The 27,740-nt window shown below is 45.1% G+C and overlaps 2 protein-coding genes across 3 annotated transcripts in view; one reads left to right on the top strand and one right to left on the bottom strand.

Moving 5' to 3' along the window:
• The window catches only part of LOC133514649 (myosin heavy chain, fast skeletal muscle-like), a 28,083-nt gene extending 22,429 nt beyond the window's left edge, over positions 1–5,654 (bottom strand). The window contains exon 1 of the mRNA XM_061846480.1: positions 5,368–5,654. The gene's annotated coding sequence lies outside the window, so the exon portion shown is untranslated. The remainder of the gene's footprint in view (positions 1–5,367) is intronic.
• On the top strand, positions 526–27,624 carry camsap3 (calmodulin regulated spectrin-associated protein family, member 3). Of its 2 annotated transcripts, none has more exons than XM_061845609.1 (17): positions 526–1,071; positions 8,301–8,566; positions 16,811–16,951; positions 18,167–18,262; positions 20,260–20,398; positions 20,461–20,600; positions 20,690–20,774; positions 21,169–21,211; positions 21,301–21,356; positions 21,975–22,041; positions 22,113–24,144; positions 24,204–24,322; positions 24,505–24,797; positions 24,876–24,969; positions 25,048–25,160; positions 26,625–26,743; positions 26,854–27,624. In XM_061845609.1, the coding sequence occupies exons 1-17, from the start codon at positions 945–947 to the stop codon at positions 27,151–27,153; spliced, it is 4,230 nt and encodes a 1,409-aa protein (XP_061701593.1). In that variant the 5' UTR covers positions 526–944; the 3' UTR covers positions 27,154–27,624. The 2 variants fall into 2 exon arrangements, with proteins under 2 accessions (XP_061701593.1, XP_061701594.1); XM_061845610.1 differs by lacking the exon at positions 526–1,071 and adding an exon at positions 4,612–5,046.
• The last annotated feature ends 116 nt before the right edge of the window (positions 27,625–27,740 follow it).

Raw genomic sequence — 27,740 nt, 5'->3', positions numbered from 1 at the left:
CACCGCAGTGGGATGCAAGCTAAGCAACATCATGTGGTGACGTTTGCGTTCCCGAGAAGGTGGTGCCACTGGAAAGAAGCCTTTAGAACAAATGGAAGATGAAAAAAAATCAATTCATAGTGTAAATGTCATTCACATTATTTTGCGATGCATTTGCCTAGCTCAATGTGTAGTTTGAGATAAATGCAAATACAAAATATATCGTTAAAAAAAAGTGCAAACTTAAATATTGGAGCCGGTTTGCCAATAAAACCAACATCTTAAGTAAACTAATCTGTCTCAGTGGTGCATCTGATATGACTCATCTTTCATGACATGAATTTGACACCCCTGCAAGAATAGTAAGAAATAGATATTTTTGTGAAGGGCATATTATTGCAGGAATAGAGACTTATTAAAAACAAAAGGGGTATTTGCCTGATTCTATTAATGTTATTGGGCGCTGCAGTGCAAGCACCTGTAAATCAGTGTGGCTGTTCACAACACGGAAGTCCCGCCCCCTTCCCCCCCTCGATCTCTATTTCTATTGGTCCTTTGGTTGAGTGACGTCGCCGGAATGCAGCAGGTAGTCCGTCATCAGCGGCGGGGCTCGACGGTAAACCGACTCGACCAACAACGGGCGCAGAGCTATGCGGTCCGGCGAGGGGACAAACTCGGGGAATTGTCCGCTTTAACCTCGCTTCAGCCCCGGGGAACGTTCGGCGAAGGAGTGGAGCCGCTCCGACCGCGTCGAGGAGGACGTTAGCGGGCTGGGAAACGAACGCGGGTTCGGATATTTGCACCGATTTAATCCCTCGGTCACATCCGTATTCCCGACGTCATTCGGAATTGGAGTGACAATGCTTGTTTAAAGCTTTTCTACCCGCTTTTAGAGGCCTTTTTTTTTTTTTTTTTTTTTTTTGCTAGTACAGTATTGTTTATTTTTTTAAACGAATACTCCAGCCATGGTTGACTCCATGAGGAAGACTTTCGTCGTCCCCGATATCAAGCCATTGGATTTGTACGACAGCACGAAAGCAAAAATATGCTCCAGCGTCGCCTGGTTGTTAGCGAAGTCCTACGGCAGTGCAGGTACGTTCACTGGCCCCCTCCCCCGTGGGCGATGCTTGCGGTTTAAAAGCCTTTCTTTTCACGATTCGTGTTTATAATGTTGGGTTTTTAGCGTGTTGGGGGGAATAAAACGTTTTAATGTCCCACTCAGCGCTTTTTGAGCACAAAGAGGCGCACATGAAAGGGGTTAGACCACGCCGTGGATTGTGTACATTTTGATTTAACACAATTTGTTCTCATTCAGCTGCTGGCTGCTTACCTTTTTTTGGGGGTGGGGGTTGTATTCGTGTCAGAAACAAGCCCCCCTGTCCGTGCTATGTCACTGGTAGCTTTCAATCTATCAGAATCACTCTTTTATAGATTATGAAATCATTTTGACATGACATGGGCGTGGGTAATGTGCTGCTTCTCAGGGGCGGCAGGCCCTCCCACACTTGACTATTGCAGCCCCCCCCCCAAAAAAAAAAAAAAAAAATCATCTGGTGAACACTGTTATTGTATCATTGTATGCCCTCGCGCTTCACTCTATAAGATGATGGATCCGTTTACAAAAAAGCACCCAAAAACCCACAAGTGTCAAACTAGACTATCCTTCACCATTTCTAAAATGGTAAATTCAAAGCTCTGGGAAGTAGTCAGCTGCACGAAATAGAAGATAAGAACTATTTTACTAATCTCTAAACTGTAAACCTTATTTCAGTGCTTTTGAAGTAAACAAGTCTGCAATATGGTTTAAGACCATTCTCCCCCCCCCCCACCTTTATATGTACCAAATTGAGAAAAATGTTGCTATCCTTTATGACAGGCCCTGTGACATTTGACCCTTGCAGTTGTATATTTACCCTTTCCAAATTGTAAATGGTAAGCGTATAACGTATGGACTCTATGGGATGTTATTCTGATTCTGATAAACTGTACAGGATAAAACATTTTATGTATTAAAGTGTTGCAGAAGGCCTTTCAAAAATATACTGGGTGTGTGTGTGTGTGGTGTGTGTGTGTGTGTGTGTGTGTGTGTGTGTGTGTGTGTGTGTGTGGAAACAATCCTCTATCCACTCCTTTATCCAGAGGTGCATGAAATTGCAATTCTCCCTTGGTCCATAATACATATCTCTGTAAAGTTTCAGGTAAAACGGCGCAAATATTTTCCGCTTAATCCAGATCACTGACAGCGGGCGCGTGAGCCATGCGAGTAGCGTAGCATGTTATGTACAAAACATGGCCGGCTTGCACATTTCCAGGCTCCGGATCTCCCGGCAGCAGCCACTTTGTTTGCCCTTCCTAGCCACGCCCTCTGGGTCAAAGTCACTTCCCAGTCCTCCAGCGTGCTGGGTAACGCTTAAAAAGATCGGCTTCCGTTGTAGTTCCCCCCCCCCCCCCCCTGTCCGACTGTGTCGACTCCTGCCGCCGTGATGACGGGACGACGGCTATTCCCAGCGTGGTAAACACAAAGGCGTGCTGAGATTGTGGCCAGGGTGTCTGGTGCCTTGCTCGACCACATCCTAATTAGAGTTAAAATCCAGAGACATCCTTATGGCAATGACAGGACCGCGATAATGTCGTCACCCGCAGATCCTGCAGATGTCGTCGGACATGACAATACTCGGAGTGGGTGTCTCCTACAGACTCTGTTTGATCCACCTCACTGGCGTTACTGGTCTCGATTTCCATCACAATCTCATAATTGCTATACGTGTCACACAAAAATCTGTTTTAATGCTGGGTAGTTCATCTTTAAAAAGTGCGCTACGGTTGACTTAAATTAGAACACTCGCTGAGAAAAATGGATGGATTATCGTGAACGTGTTTAGGTTTGTGGAAGAAATACGTAAGACTGTGCAGGTGTACGCAATAATATTTTGTCTGAGTTTCAAGCTTGGCTTCTCAGCCCTTATTATCCTGACACAGAGCTATGTTTCGCATCAAGGTGAAGGCCGTCGTGATTGTGTGCCAGGAGGGAATTTTGGATCCGGCCTTGACGCCGGGTGACAAGTGACAGATAAATGACTCGGGACGACTTTGCGGCTTTGCGCTGGAACGAGACCAGAAACTCTTGATTCGCCTGTTCCAGCCAACGTGCACATTCATCGCGAAGATTTACATGGCTTTTTATTATTGAATAGAACTCAATCAACTCAAAGACCCAGAGTCTTTGTTCTCCTTTTACCGAGTTTGCAAGAAAATCCATTTCCAATTTCTGTACCGCTTATCCCCATGTGGTATTTGGTTTCAAAATCCCTTTTTCAAGGGTTTGTGGTTGGTCTTTTTGATCTGGTAGTTGAATCGCACAGATTTCCCATTCATATCCGACACTTAAATGAGATTTGTGTTGATTGGATCGCTCTTTACCGTAATTTTAATCTGTCATATGATCGCAGTCGTATCAAACAAATTGAACGTATATTCGCTCGACAGCTGTAAACAAGTCGTACCGACCAGATTAACCAATTCCACCATTTTCCAGGCTGGCTCATTTTTTACCAAGAGCGCCGGGGCACGACAAATCGCGTCGATCACTATATTGGCCATTATTTGAGGACGTTATGCTTGCGTATGCTTGATGCCGATTGGCTGTTGTGATGTTGCATCACATGAATTTAGGTTGACTGGGCGACCCAGTACTGCATCAATGACTCAAATTAGAATCTGAGAACCTGAAATTATGTACCTGCCATTAATTTACATAGAGAAAGCATAAGTAGTTTATATGCCTGAAAGTCTCCTACCGATGTGTGTGTAAATTTTGCTCTTTTTTTTTTTTTTTTTTCTTTTCTTTAAATTGATGTTGACATATTGCCGCTTTAGCCGTGTTGTGCTGAGCAGCCAAAACAGAGACTGGTGAGCCACATACTGTATGTCAATAGCATTCCATCTCAGTAATTTGTATTTCCTGTTCTATTGTTATTACCACACTAGTCCCAGAACCTGTCTGTGGTGCAAGAAATGTACCATTTCCTTGTTTATTTTATTTTTTAGCGACTCAAGTCTACCTAGCTATTGAAGTTCTCCAAATTCTCTCGGAATGATTACTCATCCCCCTCCTTAGTGGTCCATGTGGTGAGTCAGCAGGCAACACGGATCTGAGCAGGATGTTACCTTGTTACTCCTGTTTACCCCCGAACCGTTGAGGATAGTGTTCAAGGCTCTCTAGCTGATGTATACAGTACAGTGTTTTTCATGCTAATGTGCTTCCATCATTGATCTGTATAAAAATGCGAGACACAAACAGAAGCTTTGTTATGAGTTGCCGTGTAACCTGAAGATGCTCCCGTTGGCAAAGGCCATCATCTCCCATATATTCTGTCACTTTGTCACATTGTCTGTGAACTCTCCTCTCAGGCAAGTGTAATGCAATCATCTTGTCTTCAGTACAGGATGACGCACCTGTGCTATCCGGCCTTTTAATACAATTTAAGGCTCCTCGGCTTCCCTGGTGCATGTACATGCGGTGATGTCATTAAACGCGTTAGATTGTGTCGTTCTCTCTGCCGTTGTATTGCGGTGATGGATGTGTGCTTGACTCCACCCCTGACGAGGAATAAAATCTGTAAGTGCACATTTAATGGTCCGATAGCATGTCGTAAACTCGAGACCATCGCACACCACACACACTTACAATGGTATCTGTGCCGACAATGGACCTTTCCGACCTCTCAATCACTCGTACAATAATAGCCAATCAGATAGCCAGATTGTCTTAACCCCTGGTTTGACACGCCCCTGCCGCCATGTTATCCCACAATCAATGTTGGTTGTCAGTCGCGTGCGCTTGGAAAAGTTCATGTTACAAAAAAAATGGTCCTCAGATGCGCTTGGGGAACGTGCAATTCTGACGAAAGATATCCTGCTAGGTTACAAGGGGCCCGGTTGAGTCATTTTCCAAAGCATAAAAGACAGTTGACCAAGTGTCTATGTCTATGGATTAAGGGTCGCGGAAGAGCGCACGTACAACTAAATGTGGACAATATCAACAAACACAAGGCTGTATGTTCAAAGGTAAGGGAGAAGTATCTTCTCTGAGTTTGAGTGAATTATTATCAGTGCTTTATACATTGCAGGAGAACAACTTTCACTTTGTTAGTGTATCACTGACCTGCTGAATGGAGTGTGTCATGTTTTACGCCGAAGAGTCGGGTTAGGGGTGCGTAAATGTGCGATGTCATGCAAGAGAAATGTCGATTTGCCTATTTGTATCACATCGGACTGTTAAGACAGAGCGCTGTGTTCCATTACGAACAAAGTCAAATGAATACACCCACTCACTTACAAAGACTACAAAGATATTACTCGTGATCTTTCAAAGTAAAAAGTACTCACCCTGCTTTACATGCGCAGTACGATTCCACTATTTTATCCTGTTGGATTTCAATCGTCAAACTTTTTTTGCTTCCATCGGCAACATTTCGCTGTAACTCTGACATTGCGTCCTGCTCTGTCCAAAATCTTAATTCCATGTACATATCCTTGCGTGAAATAGTTGACACCTCTCTGTAGAACTCTCTTGGACAAGTCTGACGCATTTGGCAAAAAACAAACTCAATATTATATGGAATACGAGATAAAGGATCGACTTCAAACCTGTTCTGTTCAGTCGCCATTTTGGAAGCTTGTGGGACAATTGGGGCAATTGTAGCGAAAGGGGGCGGAGCTTATGATCGCCAGTCAGAAAGGTCCATTGCGAGTCTCCAACCCCAGACCAGATGTCTGTTGTTGTCCCAAGACTGCCACAAGGCACCCACTGAAATAAGAAATACGTGAAGATAAGCTAACTGGTAACTAAATCAGTTTATCTTGTCCTTGTCGTTTTTGTTTTGGTGAGGCGTGTTATATAAAACACTTAACGGCGCAACCAATTTTGGGTCGCGGTGCCACAATGTGTCACGGAGGACGACTAAATGGGATTCTTTTGAAACAAGACAGAGTGAAAGAAAACACAAAGGCGGCATAATGAAAAGCAGTTAGTCACCAAGCAGGAATGCCTGCGGTAGTGCTTCATTTGGACGTCTGCATGATTTTTGGATGGGAAAATAGGAAGGATTTTCCTCCTATTAAAGCATTCTGCCGCATTATGCAATTCAAGTCATTATTTCAGCCTGCTTTCTTTAAAAGCCAGTTTATTAAAAAAGAAAAAAAAATCATCTGTATGAGACATTCTGAGGTCACAAACTATAATTTGAATAAATAAATCCATATTTTTTTCTGTCCCTTTTGATTACCGGCGTGTTTCACGTCCATGTTTCCTAGCGCTTTTGTGTAGCTGATACGGGCGTCCCAAGCTGGCGCTGCTCGCGCGAGCCACAGCGACGAAAGTTGCGTCTGCCGTCGCCCGATTGTCACTTTCGCGTGTCGACAAGTGCGCCGGTATCTGTGACACGGAAAGCTGGTCGGCAAGCTCGGTCGCTCGATAATGAGCCTGCAGCGACGCACGGACGCTAGCATCAAGCAGATCCTGCGGACACTGGGCTTTTAATAGCCTGGTCGATTTTATTAATTTTGTTTTTTTTTTTTTAATTGAAAACCGGCAACAGCTTCAGAGGCGTTGCCTGTCATGTTGTAACACGGCGTCAGATGACATATATCCTACTCTTCTTTCACCAGCCTAATAAGTTGTAGCATTTGCATCGTACTTTGCCTTCTGGGCAAGTTTTTTTTTTCCCTCCCTTTTCCTTTTCCTTTTCTTTTTTTTTTCTTATGTTGCGGTGCTGAGCATCGGCGGAGGTAATGTGGACACTGCATTTCGGAGCACAACAACACAGCGGGTCATGTGACTCCCAACTTGACAACTCCCAGTGCGCGTTGACGCGCAGAAAGTTTCTGCGCGGCCGTTGTCTAAATAGAGAATCGTAGCGTTTTGTTCTCGCAATGCTGTGCAGATCACTTGCGTGACTTACGGTTATGTGATGTTATGTGTTTTACCAAATGTCTCGTGAATAATTATGTTTCATGTATAAACAAAGGGGTGTAGCAAAACCCCCTGATTGAATATTTATTAATGAATTGAGAGGGCCGTTAAGTGTATTTCATCTTTTAATTCCCAGGAGCCTTTGTAGATACAGGTAGTCGTCTGTTTTTGCATCTACGCGTTTGCTTCTGGTTGAGTCTGCATGTGGTGGAACCAGTTTAAAAGAGGGCGAGTCAGATATGCGTGCGTGTGTGTGTGTGTGTGTGTGTGTGTGTGTGTGTGTGTTTTTTCAGTAATCTGTTTGGAGGAAAACCAGTCGGGGCAGATATAATGAAGGGATCCTCAGCAATGTACAACGATGTACACTTTATCTGCGATGACAAGACTGTTAGGTTTCTCTTGTACCTTTGATAGTTTACAAAAAGCTGCACGTTTTGATGAGTTGTAAACCTCCTCACAGTTTGACATGTCTGAATTAGATTTAATCTGAAGTTTTTTCTGAGGGAAGAAATGCACAGGAAAGCTTGTAGTTGGGTGCAATACACACATACTGTGAATTTTGCCAAATTTGAGCCTTTTCTCCCTTCCCTCCTTTGTGACCAAAGTCTGCAAAGACCAAATTCTCAGATGGTTATAATGATATCATGACAGATTATCCTTTAGTATGGGGTAAACCCCCCGAACTGCTCAGACAGTGATTTGAAACTGGCAATGGTAAATATTAAGCTTGGTTATCTCTGAATTTGTCCAAGCTGCTATATCCGTGATTGTGACGTGGAACAGAATGGAACGATAGCCAGTTAGGTATCAACCTTAAGCTCATGTTGTCCCCAGAAAGAAATAAGAGAAACTGGTTGCATGGAATGCTTTGATCAAGTGTCTGAGAAATTATTCATTACTGAGATTTTGCTACTGTAGTTATGCTATAAGCCAGTAGTTAGCCTAGTTCAAATTTCCTGTTAGTCTTTCTGCAGGTCAGTCTTGGTATTATGTCAGACATCTGTTTTGGGAGAGGAGACCTGCGAGATATTGTTATTTGTTTGGTGTCCTTCATCTTGATTTCACTACACACTAAGAGCTGGAAACACACAGGATGTTTCCTCGTCATTTGCGGTTCATTTAGGATGGTAAAAATTGCTACTGTATACCTCGCCTAAAGCACATCTACAATCAGATCATGTCCTAGTGACCTTGATAGTTGCAGTATTGTTCTCATCCAAGGATTTGAGCTCACCAGTCATGTAAATCCCCTGAACCCAGGAAAGTGCATGTTTGGATGAGATGCTGAGCACACACTGCGGTGGCTACCTATTTTCAGTTTAACTCAAATGTTTCTGTCTTCCGGTAGAGAATGTCCCCGCTGAGCTGCGAGACCCCTTTTACTGTGACCAGTACGAGCAGGAGCACCTCAAGCCACCCGTCACCCGCCTCCTGCAGTCGTCTGAGCTTTACTGCCGCACCTACAATCTCTTGCTGCTGGACGCTGGTCACACTGAAGCGCAGCCCAAAGACAACGCTGCCCTTCTGCAGCTACTCGCCGACCGAGGCCTGGTGTCCAAAGAGCCCGATTCACCAGCGAGCGATGAAAACCTGCGACATAAGCCCATCAAAATGGTAAAGTCTATTTAAGGAATGATGCAAAGTGCTGAACACAATTTTCCAAGGCGTACACTCGAAACAACTGTGATTAGGTGGGTTAGGTTCAGCCTGCTTGAACAAAAAGGGTTCCAGGGCAGAGCCCTGTGGGACCCCCTCATGCTCACTTTTCTCTCTCAGACTGAAAAGCACATGTAAAGACTTACTTTGCTATATATGTCATAATTCCAGGTGTTTTTGACAATAATGTGCTAATTTATATTTCAAATTCATGCCTCGGGTGTATTGTAATTACAGGTATTAGGTGACCACGATATCAACTCAAATTATCAACACTCAACCCAAATTCATATTTATTCTTCCTCTGCAAATGAACTGAACTTTTGAGGCCCTCAACAGGCCTGAAAACTTAGAAGTTTTTGGAACCGCGTGCACCCTGCTGAAAACGTACGCGTTTGAGTTCCGAAGGCGTTAAATATTGGCATCGTAGTGTGATGATCGTTACGAGGATTTGGCATGAAAATGAAATTAAAGGGCTGGTTTATCGGTGCTTTCACCGTGAAGTTTAATTTATGTATTTTCATAAAGGTATTCTATTACCCGTCTTATGCTGGATCTCATTAGAGTACCTAGGTGTAGGCAGGCGATATGCTTCTGTATCAAAGTTTCCGCTTGCCTACCCGTTGGTCCTACTGGTTGCTCGGGCTTCTGAATTTGGGTTGTTTATGCTTTGATTCGCGGGATTAAAGGACCTCCTGAAAGACCCCTGCTTATTCATCCGTGCGCCCCTCCCCCACCGCCTTAACCCCGTCCCCGTCTACTCATTCTGCCTATCCCAGGGGACGAGTGGATCCGGTTGCCAGCACGACGACAGCCACAAGCCTCTTTCGCCCACAGAAAAAGCGAATCCTCCGCCGTGATGCCATCCCGCTAACCAAAACCTATCAGCGTGCGGTCATACTTTCCACAGAGGCATAATATTCCCACTTGTTAAAAAGTGGTCGCGGTTGTATTGCAGCGTGTGGCGAGGGTGCTACAATGGCTGCTCCTTAGCAACACAATAGCCAAACAGTTCTAGTGAAACTCAGGATCGTGTGTCCCAAGAACTCCCCGGGCTGGTCCTTGTAACTCTTGTCAAAAGAAACTGGTTTGTCCTCTCCCCCTTTTTTGTCTTTGTCCCTCTCTCCCACTCGATCACACACTCGGGAAAACCAGCGTCTTGAAGATAATTAAGTGTTATGAAAGAGGCTGAATGTTTTCTTGATACATATTTTGTTTCATGTAACCTCAACCATTTTGTTCCTCAGCGGGCCCTGTTTTTAAGATATCATATAGACAAATGGTGGGCAAATGTTTGCGCTGAAGGTCCAAAATTGATTTTTAAAACCGACAGAATGGCCTGGACAACAATTATTTTTAGCGATAAATACATATTAGATAGATATTTATTTTGGATTTGAATTAACCAGTTGTAGAAATCAGTTGGATTAATACAACAAATATTACAGGTATCGTGATAATGTCAATGCTTGATAAGAATTGAGACTCAACCAGATATTGATGAATTAATCAGTTCCCACTCCTGAATTGTCTTGGGAGGTTTTAACCCTCTGCGGAGACCCTTCCAGCATGACGGTGTCCAAATGCACAAAGCAACGTCTCGAAAGGCATGATTGGATGGCTTTGGCGAGGAAGAAGGTGACCTCAAACCCCTTCAAAGACATAAACGACTAATTTATTATTTGACATATTGAGCCAGGTCAAATGTTTGTCGTTTATGGCTCTGTGGTCTCCGAATGTTTTGTTTCACTGTTGCTTTGTGACACTTTGACATCCATGGTGGAAAATCCCACATTTTCACTGTGCTCATTGAAATCAGGTTTTGAAAGAGGCGGGAATTAGGGCACGGCATAATACTTTGGAAGCTAATCCAGATCCAACATTTAGCAGTAAATCATATGCCTCCAAGGCACTAGCGTCGATGACTGATTTCACGGGTGTCAAGTCTGAAACGGTTGTTAGGTTCAGGGTTGAACGGTATACCGGAACATACTTTTAGTACTGGTCCACCTGTGCAGTTTGGCAAAAAAAGAACCACGGTGTGCTTGCTTCGTACAGTTTATTGAGTGTCACTCCTGTAAAATATGTGCAATATTTAGATGTGGAAAGAATGAAAGCTAGATGAGCTTGATGCGGTAAACTAGTGTACCCAGAGGTACCTCGTTTTAGTAATGTTTTGTACAGTCTTTTATGGATGGTGTTGGCGTCATAATTTTGTTGTGTTGCTCGCGTGCCTCCGATCCAAATCCTGACCACTAAACTGTTTTTTTGGCTGCTGCTGTCCATGCTTATTTATTTTCGTTCGCCCTGCAGCCGCGACTGCGTCCGTCCCGAGCCAGTCTGCCCCTTGTTGGCACCCAATGAAAGTGGGTCACGTTGCAGCCACGCCGAAGGATGCGGCCTCAGCGGTGGTCTTGGCCTGCTAAAGGGCTTTGGCGAGGCCGCAATCTGCCGTAGATAAAAGCTTTGCGTCAAGTGTATCGCTCGCACAATCTGTTGTTTTCAGGGTGATCCAGTGCCGTTGTACACTCCTGCGAAAAAGTGGTGCAATGGAAAAATGGCCTAAACATAAACCTGAAAATGAAGAAACCAAGGCGGAAAAATAAATTCAATTACAATGCCAGTTATTAGTAAAATTGCATCTTTGGCTATGAGGGAAAAGTTGCCAACCAATAGGAATTCACTTTGAGAATAATTTGTCTGAATTTCCAAGAACATTACCATGAGACACTGATTGCAGTAAGTTATGTAACAAGCGAAAAATAATTATACATATTGTAATTGAACAACCTCATCCATCCATCCATCCAACCATTTTCTTAGCTGCTCATCCTCACAAGGGTCACGGGGCGTGCTGTAGCCTATCCCAGCTGTCAACGGGCAGGAGGCGGGATACACCCTGAACTGGTCACCAACCAATAGCAGGAGACCAACAGCCGCACTCACAATCACACCTAGGGGCAATTTAGAGTGTCCAATTAATGTTGCATGTTTTTGGGATGTGGGAGGAAACCGGAGTGCCCGGAGAAAAGCACGGGGAGAACATGCAAACTCCACACAGACGGGTCCGGGATCGAACCCGGGACCTCAGAACTGTGAGGCCAATGCTTTCCATCTGAGCCACAATCTCTTTTTCTGAATTAAAATTTTGTATTCAATGTATCTACTCTTGTTGTAGGAAAAATTGTGGGACTAATATAGGTTTTCTAATAAATATTTACTTTTAAACTCACAGGCCCGTTTTCTCATGTAATGTAGCGTTGCGTGGTGGCCTGCTAATTAAACTCCTTTTTTTTTTTTTTTTTTTTTTTTCTGGTTTCGGTCCTTTTGTGGCTGTGTAGCGTTATTGCCTATTATTTTTTCCCCAGACACATTCATTTGGGACTTTTTTGGACCAAAATATTCAGAGGCCTAAAAATTTGCTGCATTACAAACCACAGCAAAAAGACAAATTTTTCGATGGAAACCTCTTTGACAGTGTCAATCAAGATGTATTATCTTCGTAAGATCCATGAGAAACAAAGTTGTAGGCCGCTAGCGCCACCCACATATCTGCTGTTTATAAAGCGATACGGTGTGTGATTATGATCAAAGGAGGACAAAAGCCACATTGTCACGGCTCACTGAAACCGCACAAATTGTTCCTCCTCTTATCAAACATTAAGCCATAACTTTCAACCAAACAATTGTTCAACTGAACGCTATAATTATTATTTGTGAGGATACTAAATGCAGGCCGGCACACAATCATCTGAAATGTTGACGTGCAAGTTTATGGAATGGTTATTAATGTTCTGTTTTTGATAAGATACTGTATAAAAAGGTCTATCAAGACAGCGAGTGTGATTGCGGGCGCTCATCCTGCCCCCTTTGGCAGCGATGGCCTGGCCTCTCTAACTCCTCCGATTGAGGATAAAGATATGCGAAGATTAGAGATAATCTTCCACGCAGACTGAACGTCATGACCCGTGATTGGGTGACACGGCAGACTGGTGCTCTCGGGTCCGCCTACCAGCATCAAGTTGATTTGCTTCATTTTAATTTACAGTGTGAGACAGGTTGAGTGCGTCATCTGCTGCTGTTTTTGTTTTACTGGCTATTTAATCAACTTGCAGTGTTGGCAAGGATGAACATCACTCAAAGTTATTAAGTAATCAATTCATCCGAGTTTCCGCAGTCTTGATTTTAAGGTTGCGTTGTATTTACTCTTGACTTTTACTCCAGTTTACGCTTACTGGTGATTTGTTTTTGCTTTGTTTCCTTATCGTCGTTGCTATGTTGTCTATTATACCATTGCTGGAAAAATTGTTTTGCAACACCATTGGCATGCGTTGTATTTTCGCATTGTTGGAGCCGATCCCGGCTGTCATCGAGGAGGAGGCAGGGTACACCCTTGACTGCTTGCCAGCTAGTTGCAGGGCACATAGAGACAGACAAAAGTCGTACTCGCAGTCACACCTATGCCCAATTTAGAGTCGCCAATAAATGCGTGTTTTTGGGATGTGGGAGGAAACCCACGCAGGCATGGGGAGAACTTGCAAACTCCGCACAGGCGAGGCTGGGATTTGAACCTCAGTCCCCATAACTGTGAGGCCAACATTCTACAGCTGATTCACCGTGCTGCCCGTTTATATACATCCATCCATTCCCTTAGCCGCTTATCCTCACGAGGGTCGCAGGAGTGCTGGAGCTTATCCCAGCCGTCAACGGGCAGGAGGCGGGGTACACCCTGAACTGGTTGCCAGCCAATCGCAGGGCACATGGAGACAAACAGCCGCACTCACAATCAATTACACCTATGGGCACTTTTGAGTGTCCAATTAATGTTGGAAGTTTTGGGGATGTGGGAGGAAACCGGAATGCCCACATAGAGAAAACCCACGCAGGCACTGGAGAACATGCAAACTCCACACAGGCGGGGCCGGGATTGAACCCGGGACCTCATAACTGTGAGGCAAACACTTTACCAGCTGATCCACTGTGCCGCCCCATTTATATACACTAAATGAAAAAATAAAGGTACATGTCGAATACAATAAAAACAAATACCGATTCATATAAAACAAAAATAAAGGTACATGTGAATTTTAGTAGGGGGGAAAAAAAAAAGCCTAAAATTGTGCAGCAAATATTTCAGGACTCTTGATAACGCAGACGCTCGTAGGGCCGCATCAAAGAATGGATCTAATTGCATAAAGTTTTGCCCACTCCTGTGTTATGTCCAGGTGTCCAAATACAGTATTTATGCTAAGCGTTCATTGGTAACCCTGCGCACACATCTTAAATAAGACACTGTACATGCGCCCTCCTGGACAATATCCCCCTTCTGGGCCCCAGATCTGGCTGATCCCTGTTTGTTTCCCCCTCAGTGGGCACTGGCAGGGGTTGTGCAGTGTTGGGGGTGTGTTGTTAAATCATAATTCAGACATAATCATAATCATCATAATCTCGCTTATCTAGCCCCCCCCACTCCTCCCACCCTTCCTTTGTGTTACTTGTTTGCTTCTCTCACTGCAACACTTTGCCATGCATATTTTCCGAGTTGTTGAGGCTAATGGAGGGAGTCACCAAGGAAGTGATACTTGTGAGCCGCGAGCGCCTGCAGAGGCCAAGGCTTGTGTTGAGATGCATTGTGGGTCAGCTGGCTGGTTGTCATGACGATCTGGCAGCCTCTACCTCGTGCATTCTCGAGTGGCCGCTCTCTCCCTTCTCATTAGGGAGACTGGACCGACCCGCTCAGCTGTGGGGGGGGGGGGGGGGGGGGGGAGTTGTACCAACAAACGTCCTCCCCCCCCTGCATTTTGCACTTTTGCTCATGAATTGCTCCTCTGATTAATTACCGTACATCCACTCTCGCCAGTCTGTTTTGTTTATTTCTCCTTTCATCTCCTGTTGCTAAGTCTGCTGGGCGGGGAATCACAAAACATGTTGCGGTATATTTTTCATTAGATTTTTTTTCAGGTAGTCTCACTAACATCATCCGGCGACCTTTGTTTTATTATTGGTCTTTTTTTTTTTTTTTTTTAAATAGTCATATTTATTATTCTTTTAATTTATCTATTTTCTTCTCAGCAAGTCCTTTATTTTTTATTCTGGTAAAGTTCTGACTAGACTTCTACAAATCATGTAAAATAATTTATTCATGATGTAACATTGCAATTCATTTTCTTTTAAATTGGAATAATTCCAAACGGATTGAACATACAATAGAATATTTGTCATGTTGCTTGTTGCCACATGAGAATTATACACAGTAAATATATATTTTGATAGTGCTTAGAAAAGTGATTTCAATGTCAGAACTTTTTTATTATAGTTTTTTTTTTTTTTTTTCTTGGAAAATTACATGTTGACATTTTCATATCACTGCAACATTTTGTGGCAATTTTCTCTCTTTTCATGTTAAAATTATGACAATATAATTGCGTAATACTTTTTACTAACTTTTTATTCTTTCTAAAATTACTGTATTCTTGTAATTCTAGTGTTTTTGCCATCATTTCTTTAATTTTTTTGTTAAATCTAAAATCCTCTATTTTTCCCTTTTCAGCAACATGCCGACCTGGTAAAATTATGACAACATAGAATATTAGTTTTCATTATATTATATTTTTCTTGAAGTAACTGTATTCTAATATCACAGCTTTTTTCTTATTTTTTTATTCTGACGTCATAACATTCACTTTTTTTAACCAAGTAATTGAATTATTTTAGCTGTGAGTAACCAAAATAAATTGATTCAATACTGTAAACAGTATGTTCAACTTTTACTTTTTTTTTTTTTAACAACAAAACTTGAATCGTTCAGCTCATGATCTGCTCTGAGGGGATTACGCAGCCGCTCTTCAGCTTCCGCTACCCATTTGCCCCGATTTTGCTGCTGCAGGGCATCATTTCCACAGGAGAGAGAGAGAGAGAAAAGCTCCCCCCACAGACGTGGAAGAGCCACTCCTGCCCTTGGCGACCATGTCAGAAAGCGGCAGCGCATCCACGCAGCGTCGCCCAAAACTGTCAGACAAGCGTTTGTTGACGCGTGACCAGCGAAGGTCAGCATTTTGGCGGACGCGGCTCATGCATGCATGCACGCAGCTGGACCGCCATCATCGCTCGCTCTCCTCTCGCTACCCCATGCAGGAATGTCTAGCCTGGAAAGGGGAATTAATGCTGTGTCAAAGGGAACAGGCACTGATTTGTACAGATTAGGCTCAGGACTGAAGGAAAAATGGACCCATGACCAGAATGTGCTGTTTGGGAGAATTATTTTTGAAGCTGTTGTTGCTGTTTAGGGAGGGGGCAACTTCTTGCCGTCAAAAATCCGCATCCACACCAGAACTGCTACAGTTGACATCAACTGATAGTTCATCACATTTTATTTCCCTCCCCCCCTTTTTGATCTTAGGAAGGTGTGCAGGCTCAACTTGTTCTTTTCAGGAAAACTTTCCCACTCTTTTTCCAGAATTTGGATTTGAAACTGTCTTCGGCGACAGAGTAATTACTGTCTAATAGCTAGTCCATAAATAGCAAGGCTATAAACCAGTTTTTGGCACAGTAGGAATAACACCTTAATATTTGAAACATCCGAGTCTGTTTACAGCAAATAAAAGATCGCTTGGTTCCAGTCTCGCGGTGCGCAAGAAGCGCGATCACCTAACGAACTAACAGGTTTACAGTGTTAACACTCTATCCGAGCCATCTTTTAATGGGCTCTGGGCAAAAAGGTTATGCAGGTATTGTAACTTACTTTACGTACTATATGGGGGGACAACTGATTAAAAGTCTGTGACATGCAACTGTAAATTCAAAAAAACCTCCGAGTCCTGTTTGGCTGCAAGAAAGAGAAAGCAGGAAGCTGTTAAGGAATGAATGTCAAAACGGAGCTATCACACACACACACACACACACTCGCAGACGTGCAACCATATTGCTGATCCGCCTCCAATGTAATGATTTAATGATAGAACACATGCAAGTCCAAAGGTTCACACGTTTGACGTGTTTTCTTGTTTCGGACCTTGACTGCGTTTGTGCTGACTCACACGTGGCTTACGGTGACGCCTACAGGAGGCTCTGCAAATTAACATCAACAACGGTTGTGGGCTCTCAGTTGTTCAGTGTTTTTGCTTTGTTTTGTTTTTTGTACCGATTAGCCACATTGGAATTTTGATTTGTGGACGTGACCCCGCTCTGTCCCGCTCCTTGCAGAGCGCTCACCTGGCCGTGATAGACGCCCTGATGGCCGTGGGAGCCTCTGAGACGGTGGCTTCGGTGAAAACGGGCGCTGCGCGAGAGCTCCTGGGCGGGGCTTCGAGCTGGGAAGATGCTCTGCTACACTGGGTTAACGCGGTGAGTCGACTCATTATTATTATTATTTTTTTGTTTTGTTTTGTTTTTTTATCTTCTACATTAGGTGACTTTGCGCATTCTCACAAAGGCAGGGTATATACCCGTCTCTCACCTAAAGTCAGCTGGGTTAGGCTCTGGCCCTCATGAGGATAAGCACTGTAGGATATTGATGTATAGAGCTCGTGCACCTACGTCATAAAATTACGTGACTTGTTCATATCGCCATAATGCCAGTCAAGCTAAACATTGCTCATGCTAAATCGGTTGAAGACGACACAGAAATATGTTTTAGAGCATGACGCCTGGAGTCTTGTCTGATACCGTCAGACGTTTAAAAGGTGAAAATAAACGACGGTACGTGGAGAAATTAGATAAGAGGACCCGTGTTTAATGCTGAAGTCGGATGTTTTCGCCGATAAAGTGGACTGTTAATTTGCTTCCGCTTCTTTTCGGCAACTGGATATACACATGTATCTGGTGTGTACGTTGTCGAGATTTACACAGAGAAGTTTGAAAGCGTATAAAAGTTTGGATGCATACGAATACTTTGTTGCTGGATCTGTTCTCAACAGGAATAAATCCCACATAGTGATGGTTTTGACAGCTTGTGAATGCGGAAGCGCGTTCGGCCACACGTTAACCTTTGCCGGAATCCGTCGATCTTTTCAGCTTGTATTCAATACAAATACCAATATTTAAATAAATGACCCCTGGTTTTACACAAACTCGCATTCATTAACTATGAGTGGAGAAAAGAAAAAAAAAAAAAAGAGGACGGAGTCATCTCCACGGAACGTACATGGAAGCGATTGCGGCCGCACTTAACCTCCGTAAACCTCTGCGACAGACAGACTTCGCATTATAAATACTTTAATAATTTGAGATTGAGAAGAATAATTTCTGAAACGAAGCGATCGCTAGACAGGCGTGTGTGTATTTTGGTCGGGCGCCATCCATCACGTTTCATTGCTATTGATCCATTGATATTTTCTGGTCTTTTCAGCTGGTATTCCATAGAATGATCTCTTTGAATATCTGTCTTGTATTTTGTGACAACCAACAGCACAACAGGTCTCGGGTATCGTAAATATTCTCCTCCGGTTCAATGTCTCCCACAATGTCGAGCGGCTCTGTTTGACCGCCAATATGGCGACGTCACGTGCACGAGCTCTATTGACTGTTGCAGTATTCATAACCTTGTTTTGACGCTTTCAGCTCAACCAGAAGCTGAGGGACTCCGCCGAGGGAGCCCAAAGTGAAGAAACACCTCAGGCCAACACAGAGACTGAGATCCAACCCCTTCAACCCGCTGTGAGTTTTCCACGATCGTGTCCTGCTCTCCCCTGATGCGACTGTATATACAAACGCGCTCGTAACTCTGTTTTCATGTACTTGTGACACGTTTGCTGGTTCTGCTACATTTGCAAGCTGACACTCTTTTATTTTGCACAAGCACACATTTAGTTGCTGACACTAAATACTGCAACTCTCAAGAGCTGCGTCAACAAGGTCATTTGGAAGAAGCGGCACAATCCTTTCTTTTTTTTTGTACAGCTACGACTTCCTTTACTGTCCGGCTTTAAATCTCTCTTTGTGCTCCTGTCCTCAAGTTGTCCTTTTTTATCGTCTCTGTCTCCTTCCTGTACTTGAATGCCTCTTTGACAGTGTCCTACTCGCTGGTACTGGAAACTAGTTCCTGTAAGTTCCCTTTCTTTGCTCTGTTCCCCCCCCCCCCCCCACCTCCATCCTTCCAGTGTCCTCATCAAATGTCTGACAGGTTAGGCTGTTTTTATTTGCCCCCTTTGTTCTTTTGCTACATTTAATTTGAGTTCTGCAAGTGCAGGCTGCGACACGGTTGATTAACACGCGAGTTGGGTGCATGATGGCCAAGTGCGTGCACGGCATGTCTGCACATGTTTCAATGGTAATAACGGCAGTGGTTTGTTTACACGTGGGAGTTTGCGCTCACTCCCTTTACTCTCAGCCTTTGTTCTGTCTTTATTTGCGTTACTTTTGTTTTTATATAGAAGCAGGGATGTATTCACCTGTACTCTATTGTACACAATGTAACTCTTTGTTTGGGCTCCTACCTCTTCTGTTTACATTCTGTGTCACTGCATCAACCTACTGGATTTAATTTTCCACTCGGAACGCCAAGTCAAGTACCACTGAACGGAGAGAATCAAGCACTCGCACGTGAACAAAGCAGTAAATGTGTACAATAACCATAATAATCTTTTTTTTTACATTTTTTTTTAAATCCAAATTGCACAAGTTACTCTATATGCATCTCGATGAAGTATTTAAATTTTATTAACTTGTTCATACGTCTTAACTTAATTTAACTAATTGAATTTAACTTGTAACTCAAAACACAATTATCTCAAGTCATCATTCCTCATTGAAAGGAATGGAAATGCCATTATTCTGTTCCCAAAAAAAAAAAAAAAAATTCTGTTCCTTATTTAGGAAAAATACTGCTCTATACTATTGTTCTTTAACAGCTTTTTGCCACATTTTTCGCTTCAACTCGACGGACATTTGCAGGGACATTTTGCCTTTTTGTTAGCTGTTGACTGCAATCAAATTATTGCAATTAATTTACGCTGTCGCGGCACGTTGGCTCAGCTGCTAAAGCGTTCGCCTCACATTTCTGAGGTCACGAGTTCAATCCTGGACCCATCTGTGTGGAGTTTGCATGTTCTCCCTGTGCCTGCGTGGGTTTTCTCCGGGCACTCCTTTTTCCTGCCAAGTTCCAAAAACATGCAACATTATTTAGACACTCAAAATTGCCCCTAGCTGTGATTGTGAGTGCGACTGTTCGTCTCGATGTTCCCTGCGATTGGCTGGCAACCAGTTCAAGGTGTACCCCGCCTCCTGCCCGTTGACAGCTGGGATAGGCTCCAGCACTCCCGTGACCCTTGTGAGGATAAGGAGCTAAAAAAAATGGATGGATGGATGGATGGAATTTACGCTGTGCTGTGAATGTATATCATATTGTAATTTCACTTTTTCAATGAAATGACTGAAATTAAGTTTTTCACCATATTGGAATTCGTTTGTGCACTTGTAAGGATCAAATCATGACAGAAAATCAGTGTAACATAATTGCCGGAAAATCATAACAAATGCCATTCACAAGCATTAGGATGCATATTTGCATGGCATCAGGGTAACAACCATGATATGCTGTGACATATTAACCGCAAGTTCATTTCTGTATTTATCATTTTTAGTGCATCTGTTTTTTTCCATCATGTGACTTTAATACCCAGTTGTCTTATTGCTTTTTATTTCCTCCGTTTCAGCTCCGCTACAGAAAAGATAAAGTTCAGTCCAAACAGAGTCCCTTTTTTCCAGTGGTGAATGAAGTCCGAGACTTGTCTAGTGGTTGCGCCATCGCCGCTGTCGTGCATTACTACTGCCCCGGCCTGCTAAGACTTGAAGGTACCAAATAGCTGTTAGGGCTTGAACTCTGCAGGCATGTAACTCCCGTCTTCTCAATCCAGACGTTTGCATGAAGGAGACCATGTCGACCGCTGACAGCTTGTACAACTTCCAGTTCATCCGGGAGTTCTGTGACAGCTGTCTAAAGAGCTGCTGCCACTTGGCCCTTGAGGACGTGTTGTACTCACCAGACCAGCTTCGGGTACCGTGGCCTTTACCCTCCTGACCGGTAATCACGTGACGAGATATTGCCGAGCTCAATCTTTCTGTATTTGTTTGTGATCTGTTTAGCTAAACATGCTGAGCTTTCTAGCAGAGCTGCTAAACTGGTTTGAAGTACAAAGGCCAGAGTTTGTTCAGCCAGTGGACAAATTAGGTAGGTGTCACTAATGTACTGATCTTTTGGAAATGTATTTTTACTAAAGGGGCTACGCCTATTTTGTTTACCATGGTACTGACCTACATCTGAAGGTACTGAATTGTATTTCATGAAATACAGTAGTTTGTGCCGCGGCATAACAATACAGTACGCGTTTACGGTTTCATCTGTTTGTTGGTCTTGCAGTGTTTGTTTCATGCCACGCTTTACAGTAATTGACTTTACGACTGCGTCAGCGCAGGTTCGTGATGGGCTATGCTTTGGGCGTTTCTGACTCGTGTACAAATTTCGGTTACGCCGCCGCCATAAGAACAGAAAACCGCTTGAAACCGAGGGCCGTGCACTTTAAAGTTTATCATTAAATCCTGCCATTTGTGTTCTTGTGTGTTAGACGGCTCCACACCATCGACACCTCGCAGTGTGAGTGGCAAGAGGTGTGTTACCTCATCAAGGAAAAGATGAATTTTATACACTATCTGCTTTCCATGCTTTTCGGGAACTGAAGCCTGTTTCTGCTTTACAGCACTTCTCCGTCTGTCTTCAGGAAGCCCTTCCTCCCAATTTCCTCCCCTGCATCAGGTGAGATTAAGGCTGTGTTTTTTTTTTACAATGTTTCCCAAGTTGCTTTTTTTTCCCCCCCGCTGTATTTTGTGTTGACTGATGACCTTGTGTTGGCCATAAAGTGATTTACAATTGCTTGAATATTATTATTGCCTTTATGTGGTTTGAAAAGTGCTTGGAATTTGGATAAAGCACAAGATTGAGTTAAAGGTTAGTGAGCGCTATATCAGTGAATATTTTAATTTGCAGTATCCACCTTTTGAAACAAATTTCAAGCACGTTTGTTCATGTCTTCATCCTATTTCTTTTCACATTTAATTTAAATGATACCTTGAACTGCCCATAACGGGTCCCAAGCAAGATTGAAAAATGTAAAATGGCCGTGTTGCATCAGGGAGTGCATGCAGTGGAAAAAAACGTGCTAAAAAATTACTCGCCGTTGGGACTTCTGATGGGAGAGCTGAAATCTGCAGCTACAACTATTGTGTGTATTTTGAAGAATTGTCTTGAAAAGTACTTTATTTTAGAATCAGTTAGGAAATAGTGTATGAACTCTGCATGTTGCCTTTCCCTCCGTGTTGTTTGTGTGCATCCTTGTGTGCATGCCTTTACTTTGTGTGTGTTCCACTGACCCAGGGTCTTTGAATCAGTCTACCTCAATGTCTCATTTAGAAGGAGTTGGAAAGACGTGGAGCAAGAAAAGGTGCGTATTCTCCACTCAGTAAGCACGGCGCGCTTGAATCATACCGACAGTCACGTTCTTTTTCTGCCTAGCCGGCCGCTGTCAGCGGTATCCTTCAGCATTCCTTTCGGCCTGGATAGTGACGTGGACATTGTGATGGGCAACCCGGTGATAACACGATCGGTGAGCTCGGACCAGCTCAACCCAACCAGCCCAAAGGTGACTCGGTCACCTTTCACGCCTCCCGAGCACCCGAGCAAGCCGACTGCTTCTAACGGCATCCACAGAGCCTCCTGGTCCACCCAGAGTCCCGATCACCCGATATTAGCGGAGAACGGCATCCCCGCAACTGAAACGGGGGAGCTACCGACCATCGAAGAGGCCCTTCAGATCATTCACAATGAGAGGAAGATGGAGCCTCGCTTACATCCCGACGGCGCTCCCGACGGCTTCTACCTCCACTCACCGGACGACCCCGCCAGTTCAAGACATCACATAAACCCTGCGGCCGTCAGCTGCTCCGCCCCGGCACACTCAGGAATGATTCACCAGCCTGTCGGGGAGTCCCAAGAGCCCACTCGAACCAGAAACGCATCTGAATGCTCGCGAGATGACGACTCTGTCTTGAGAGACGGCAGCGTGGACTCTGACGCATCGGAGGACACGCCCCGGGCTCAGTCCACTCCCAACACACCCGGAGGAAGCAGCCACTCGGCTAGACGCAGCAGTAAGGAGGGATCAGACAGCGGCGTTAAGATGACCAGCTTTGCGGAACGCAAAAAGAAACAAGGTGGAGATTCTCATAAAGCCGCCGAACCCTCAGTTCCCCACTCCACCACGTGGGACGTGAAGTTCGAAGAAAGCCCCGGCAAGAGCCCTCAGCTCAATAATGAAATGTCAGAGCTCGGGGTTCGTCTCGAGGAGAAGCGACGGGCTATCGAAGCTCAAAAAAAGCGCATTGAGGCCATCTTTGCGAAGCACCGCCAAAGGCTGGGCAAGAGTGCCTTTCTACAGCTGAAGAAGGACCAGCACGAGGAGGACGGCAAGGCTGAAGGAGGCCAGTTCAGCACCTCCTCCACCGAGGAAGACCTCGCTCGCTCGACATTGGAGGAACGGCTGGCCAGCGTCGAGGATGAGGAGCAGCCCCCCTCTGTGGAGCGTGAAAGTCATGTTAAAGGGGCACTTGGGCACGCCAAAGAGAAGACAAGTGCGCCTGGTGAAAAAGCAGCAGCACCGCTCGGGGAATACAACAACGCCGTGTCCAAGTTGACCGCAGCCCTCAGTTCGCTCCAAAGTGACATGCAACGGCTCACTGAGCAACAGAACCAACTCGTTCAGAAGAAAGCTCCCGGCAACAAATCCTGGGTCATACCGCCAAGCCCCAAAACCTCCACCCCGACACCCTCCCCTGCACGTCTCTCACGGGAATCCACCCGGGACTTCAGTTCAGCCACCTCGTCGCCATCCCGCAAGCTCACAAACCACATCACTCCTCCAAAGTCTCCTCAAGTGGTCCATCGTAGAACTCATTCTATGCCCCCTAAGAGCCCCAAACACAGTCGCCCCTCAGAGGGAAGACTCCCGGCCCTGTCGAGGGTCATTAATGCACCCCAAAGTGTTGACCGCATTCCACACCTCCGGCGCGTGAACCCCTCGCAATCTCAAATCCAGACGTCGTCCTCGTTCTCCATTGGTGATTCTGAGACCTTTGATGAACTTCGCTCTTTGGCGGCCACTCCCGTTTCCACAGCAACACTCACCCCTGGGCCGACACCCATCCCGACTCGCCGTCCTCCCGTGGAGGACGCCGTTTCCGAAGCAGGCTCTACCGACTATGAAAGTATCTTCAGCTTGGACATGGAACCGAAGCCCTCTCACGCGAACAGGAAGGAGGCGGTGCCAGCGGGTGGGGGCTCCAGCTCGGGTGCACCGTCGGAGTGCTCCTTTGACAGCGATGCCCCGCCGGGGGCCTTGAACGGCAAACGGAGTAGCCTCATTGAGATCTCGCTGTCTTCTCTGCAAGGCGACGCGGAAGAGGAGGATCCACTGCCCGATCCTTTCTCCGAACCCTTGGCTGACAGGACCGACCCCGAGGTGAAGGGAGGGGTCGGCTTCTTCTTCAAGGTAGGAGACTGAGAGCTGCTTTGCGTAGGATCAGTTACTTACTGGGTCCTTCTTATCAGGATGACAAGGAGCGAACGGAGGATGAGATGGCGCAGAGAAGAGCTGCCTTGCTGGAGAAACAGCAGAAGAGAGCCGAGGAGATGAAGAAACGCAAGCTGGAGCAGGAAAAAGAATCAAAGTGAGACTCCCCTCGTAGACATATAATAATGGCTTTTCATGTTGTCATTTTTTCAAAATAGCAGTTTTAGTTGTATTTCTAATAATAAGCTTCAGCTCACCCAAGACTCAAAAGAATGCACGACTGTTTTCATTAATTTTCCACGTTCAAAACCCTTCAATTACTTTCCATCCCGACCCCAGCAAGCCTCAGTGGATGGTCATCGAAGGCTGGGGCAACAAGGCCGACGACAGGCCTCAGACCCCCGGCACGCCTCCGGCGCCGCGCACTCCCCCGGCCGAGGGAACCCCCCAGCGCAGAGGAGACTTCACGCGCCAGGAGTACGAGCGCCGACAGCAACTGAAGATCATGGAGGACCTGGACAAGGTGCTGAGGCAAAAACCCACCACGGTGCGCGGTGTCAAGAAGCAGAGACCCAAGACCGTGTTTAGGGACGACTCTGCACTTGCGCATAGCCCAGTCAAAGGACTTCTGGGTAACTGGACTCTTTGGTATTAAACGGCCATCATATTCTCATATGGTTGCTTTACCAATATGCTTTTTCTCCTTTTAGGCAGCAGGTTGAACAAGGTCTACTCACACTCCACCATGAACTTGTCCTCCGTGGCGAATGACTCTGGAGGCTTGACTGTCAGAAAATCCACCAGGTAATACGAAATACGTGATTCTCCAGTTCAGCTGCTCCCTTGACTTGCGAGTTTCATCCTCTCCTTTCCTCCCGCCAGTCGTTCGCACTCTCCCTCCCGCCTCATGTCGCCGGGAAGAATGAGTGCTCATAACGGAGATTGGGAGAACGGCTCCACGGTTTCCTCCTCTGCTTCCATCCCCGAGTACACAGGTAGGACTTAGGTTCCGAACCGTCCAGCCGGCAGTCCATTTTCCATAGCGCTTGTCCCGATTGGGTGAGCTGGAGCCCAACGCAGTTGACTTTTGGTTGAGAGTTGGAGTACATCCTGGCATGGTGCCCAGCCAGTGGAAGACCAGGTTTAGACGAGCAACTATTCACAATGGTGGACAATTTTGAGACTTAAATGAAGTGTGATTTGGGAATGTGGCAGGACGCTAAAGTACCCAGACAAAACCCGTGCAAGTACAGAGATGCAACCCCAAAGTAAAAGGACACAAATGTGATCCAATATTTGCTGGTGATTAACATCGTATCGACTTAATACATGCAGTACATACTGCAGGAGGGATTTTGGCCCACTCCTCCACACAGATCTTCTCTAGATCTGACAGGTTTCTGGGCTGTCGCTGAGAAACATGGAGTTTCAGCTCCCTCCAAAGATTTTCTATTGGGTTTAGGTCTGGAGACTTGCTAGGTTTTAGGTTTGCCAATGACCATTTGGATGATACAGAGGAGTCATGGGAGAAAGTCTTGTGGTCAGGTGAGACCAAAATGGAACCTTTTGATCGTAATTCCTCTAACCGTGTTTGGAGAAAGACGAATGACGAGAACAAGAACACCATCCCAACTGTGAAGCATGGGGGTGTTTTTCTGCACATGGGACAGGACGACTGCACTGTATTAAGGAGAAGATGACCACGGCCATGTATTGTGAGATTTTGGGGAACAACCTCTTTCCCTCAGTCAGAGCATTGAAGATGGGTCGTGGCTGGATCTTTCAACATGACAATGACCCGAAGCACACAGCCAGGAAAACCAAGGAGTGGCTCCGTAAGAAGCATATCAAGGTTCTGGCGTGGTCTAGCCAGTCTCCAGACCTAAACCCAATAGAAAATCTTTGGAGGGAGCTGAAAGTCCGTGTTTCTCAGCGACGGCCCAGAAACCTTTCTGATCTAGAGAAGATCTGTGTGGAGGAGTGGGCCAAAATACTGGTGAACAACTACAGGAAACGTTTGTCCTCTGTAATTCCAAACAAAGGCTACTGTACCAAATATTTACATTGGGTTTTCTCAGGTGTTCGATTACTTATTTGCAGCTGTATTGCATAAATAATCTAGAGAAGATCTGTGTGGAGAAGTGGGGAATGATTTCTAAGTGGGAGAACTTGCAATAGAGCAGGCTGTTCAAATTATTTTCTTCACTGTATATTCTAATTATATTTATTTTGGTAATTTATAGATGAAAATATCAAATAGCGAGCTTGATATGACTCAAATCTTATTTTTGGCACGTCATTACGGTCCCATTTGTTAATTTGAGTCTTTCCGTCCGATGCACGCAATACATTGTGGTTTGGTTTTCGTAGTTTCCCGCGGTGCCATTTTAAAGTGACGACCAGAGCGTTAAAAATGCAGCATGAAAAATTTCATTGTATTTTTTTTTTTTTTTTCCCAGGACCAAAGCTGTATAAGGAGCCGAGCTTTAAGTCCAACAAGTTCATCATCCATAACGCTATCTCCCGCTGCTGCCTGGCCGGCAAGGTCAACGAACCTCAGAAAAACAAGATTGTAGAGGTGAGCCAGTCGCGCACTGTGCCAGAGTCCAACACCGAGGACCATCCTAACAAGGTTCAGTGTGTTCTACGCTCATCCCCGCCCTTCCCTCTTTGTCCATCCCTTTCCAGGAAATGGAGAAGAGCACAGCCAACCACTTCCTCATCCTCTTCAGGGACTCCAGTTGCCAGTTCCGGGCCGTGTACACCATGAACCCCGAAACGGAGGAGATGTCGCGGCTCACCGGCATCGGCCCGCGGGTCATCACGCTGGATATGGTGGAGTCCATCTACAAGTACAGCTCCGACCGCAAGCAGTTCACCGCCATCCCGTCCAAGACCATGTCCATGAGCGTGGACGCCATCACCATCCCCGGACACTTCTGGCAAAAGCGCCCGGGAACTCCCAAGAAGCTCAGTGGCCCAAAATGAACGTGATTATTGCTTATTCAGGTTTTCTATTCTGGCCACTTGGGGAAACTTCTTTTTGCTTTTTTTTTTTTTTTTTTTAAGTTGAGCAGAGGACAAACGAAGTGACTGAGGACCGTGCAAAACAATTAAGAAAATTGATGATTCCTTTTGATTGCTTCCCAGATGGATGGGGGAAAAAAAGAACAGAAAAACAACTTGCTTGGTGTGGCGGATTTCGTATCTTTCCTTGCGCTCTGCCTCTTTCAAGTCTTTTGCCTTTCCCTGGCCGGAGACTCAAGATGGGACAACCTGACTTGCAACCTTGCCTTGCTGCAAACGGGGTTTGACGCCGGACTAGTTCCCACGCTTCTCAATTCTTCTTCCCTTTTCGCTGCCTTTTTTTTTTTTTTTTTCCTCTCGAGGGCTCTCTCGCTATATTCACATCTGGAAAAAGACGGCTCTCGTATGAATGTGTGTGCGAGATTCCGCCACCCGTGCGCTCGACTCCTCCTGCTGTAAGACATCTGGATGTTAATTTTGTACTGGATGACTTTTTCCTCGATTTGACACGTGGTGCACTTTTTAACGGAGAAACACAACTGGAAAGG

Source organism: Syngnathoides biaculeatus, chromosome 16, assembly GCF_019802595.1.
Source record: "Syngnathoides biaculeatus isolate LvHL_M chromosome 16, ASM1980259v1, whole genome shotgun sequence".
Classification (NCBI taxonomy): domain Eukaryota; kingdom Metazoa; phylum Chordata; class Actinopteri; order Syngnathiformes; family Syngnathidae; genus Syngnathoides; species Syngnathoides biaculeatus.
This window is presented reverse-complemented; position numbering and strand designations above follow the sequence as displayed.

Coding starts and splice junctions, on each gene's coding strand:
- camsap3 (XM_061845609.1), top strand. CDS start 945: ATGGTTGACTCCATGAGGAAGACTTTCGTCGTCCCCGATATCAAGCCA. Junction 18,263..20,259: donor TCCAACCCCTTCAACCCGCT/GTGAGTTTTCCA, acceptor CCTCCGTTTCAG/CTCCGCTACAGAAAAGATAA. Junction 20,601..20,689: donor ACTCACCAGACCAGCTTCGG/GTACCGTGGCCT, acceptor TGATCTGTTTAG/CTAAACATGCTGAGCTTTCT.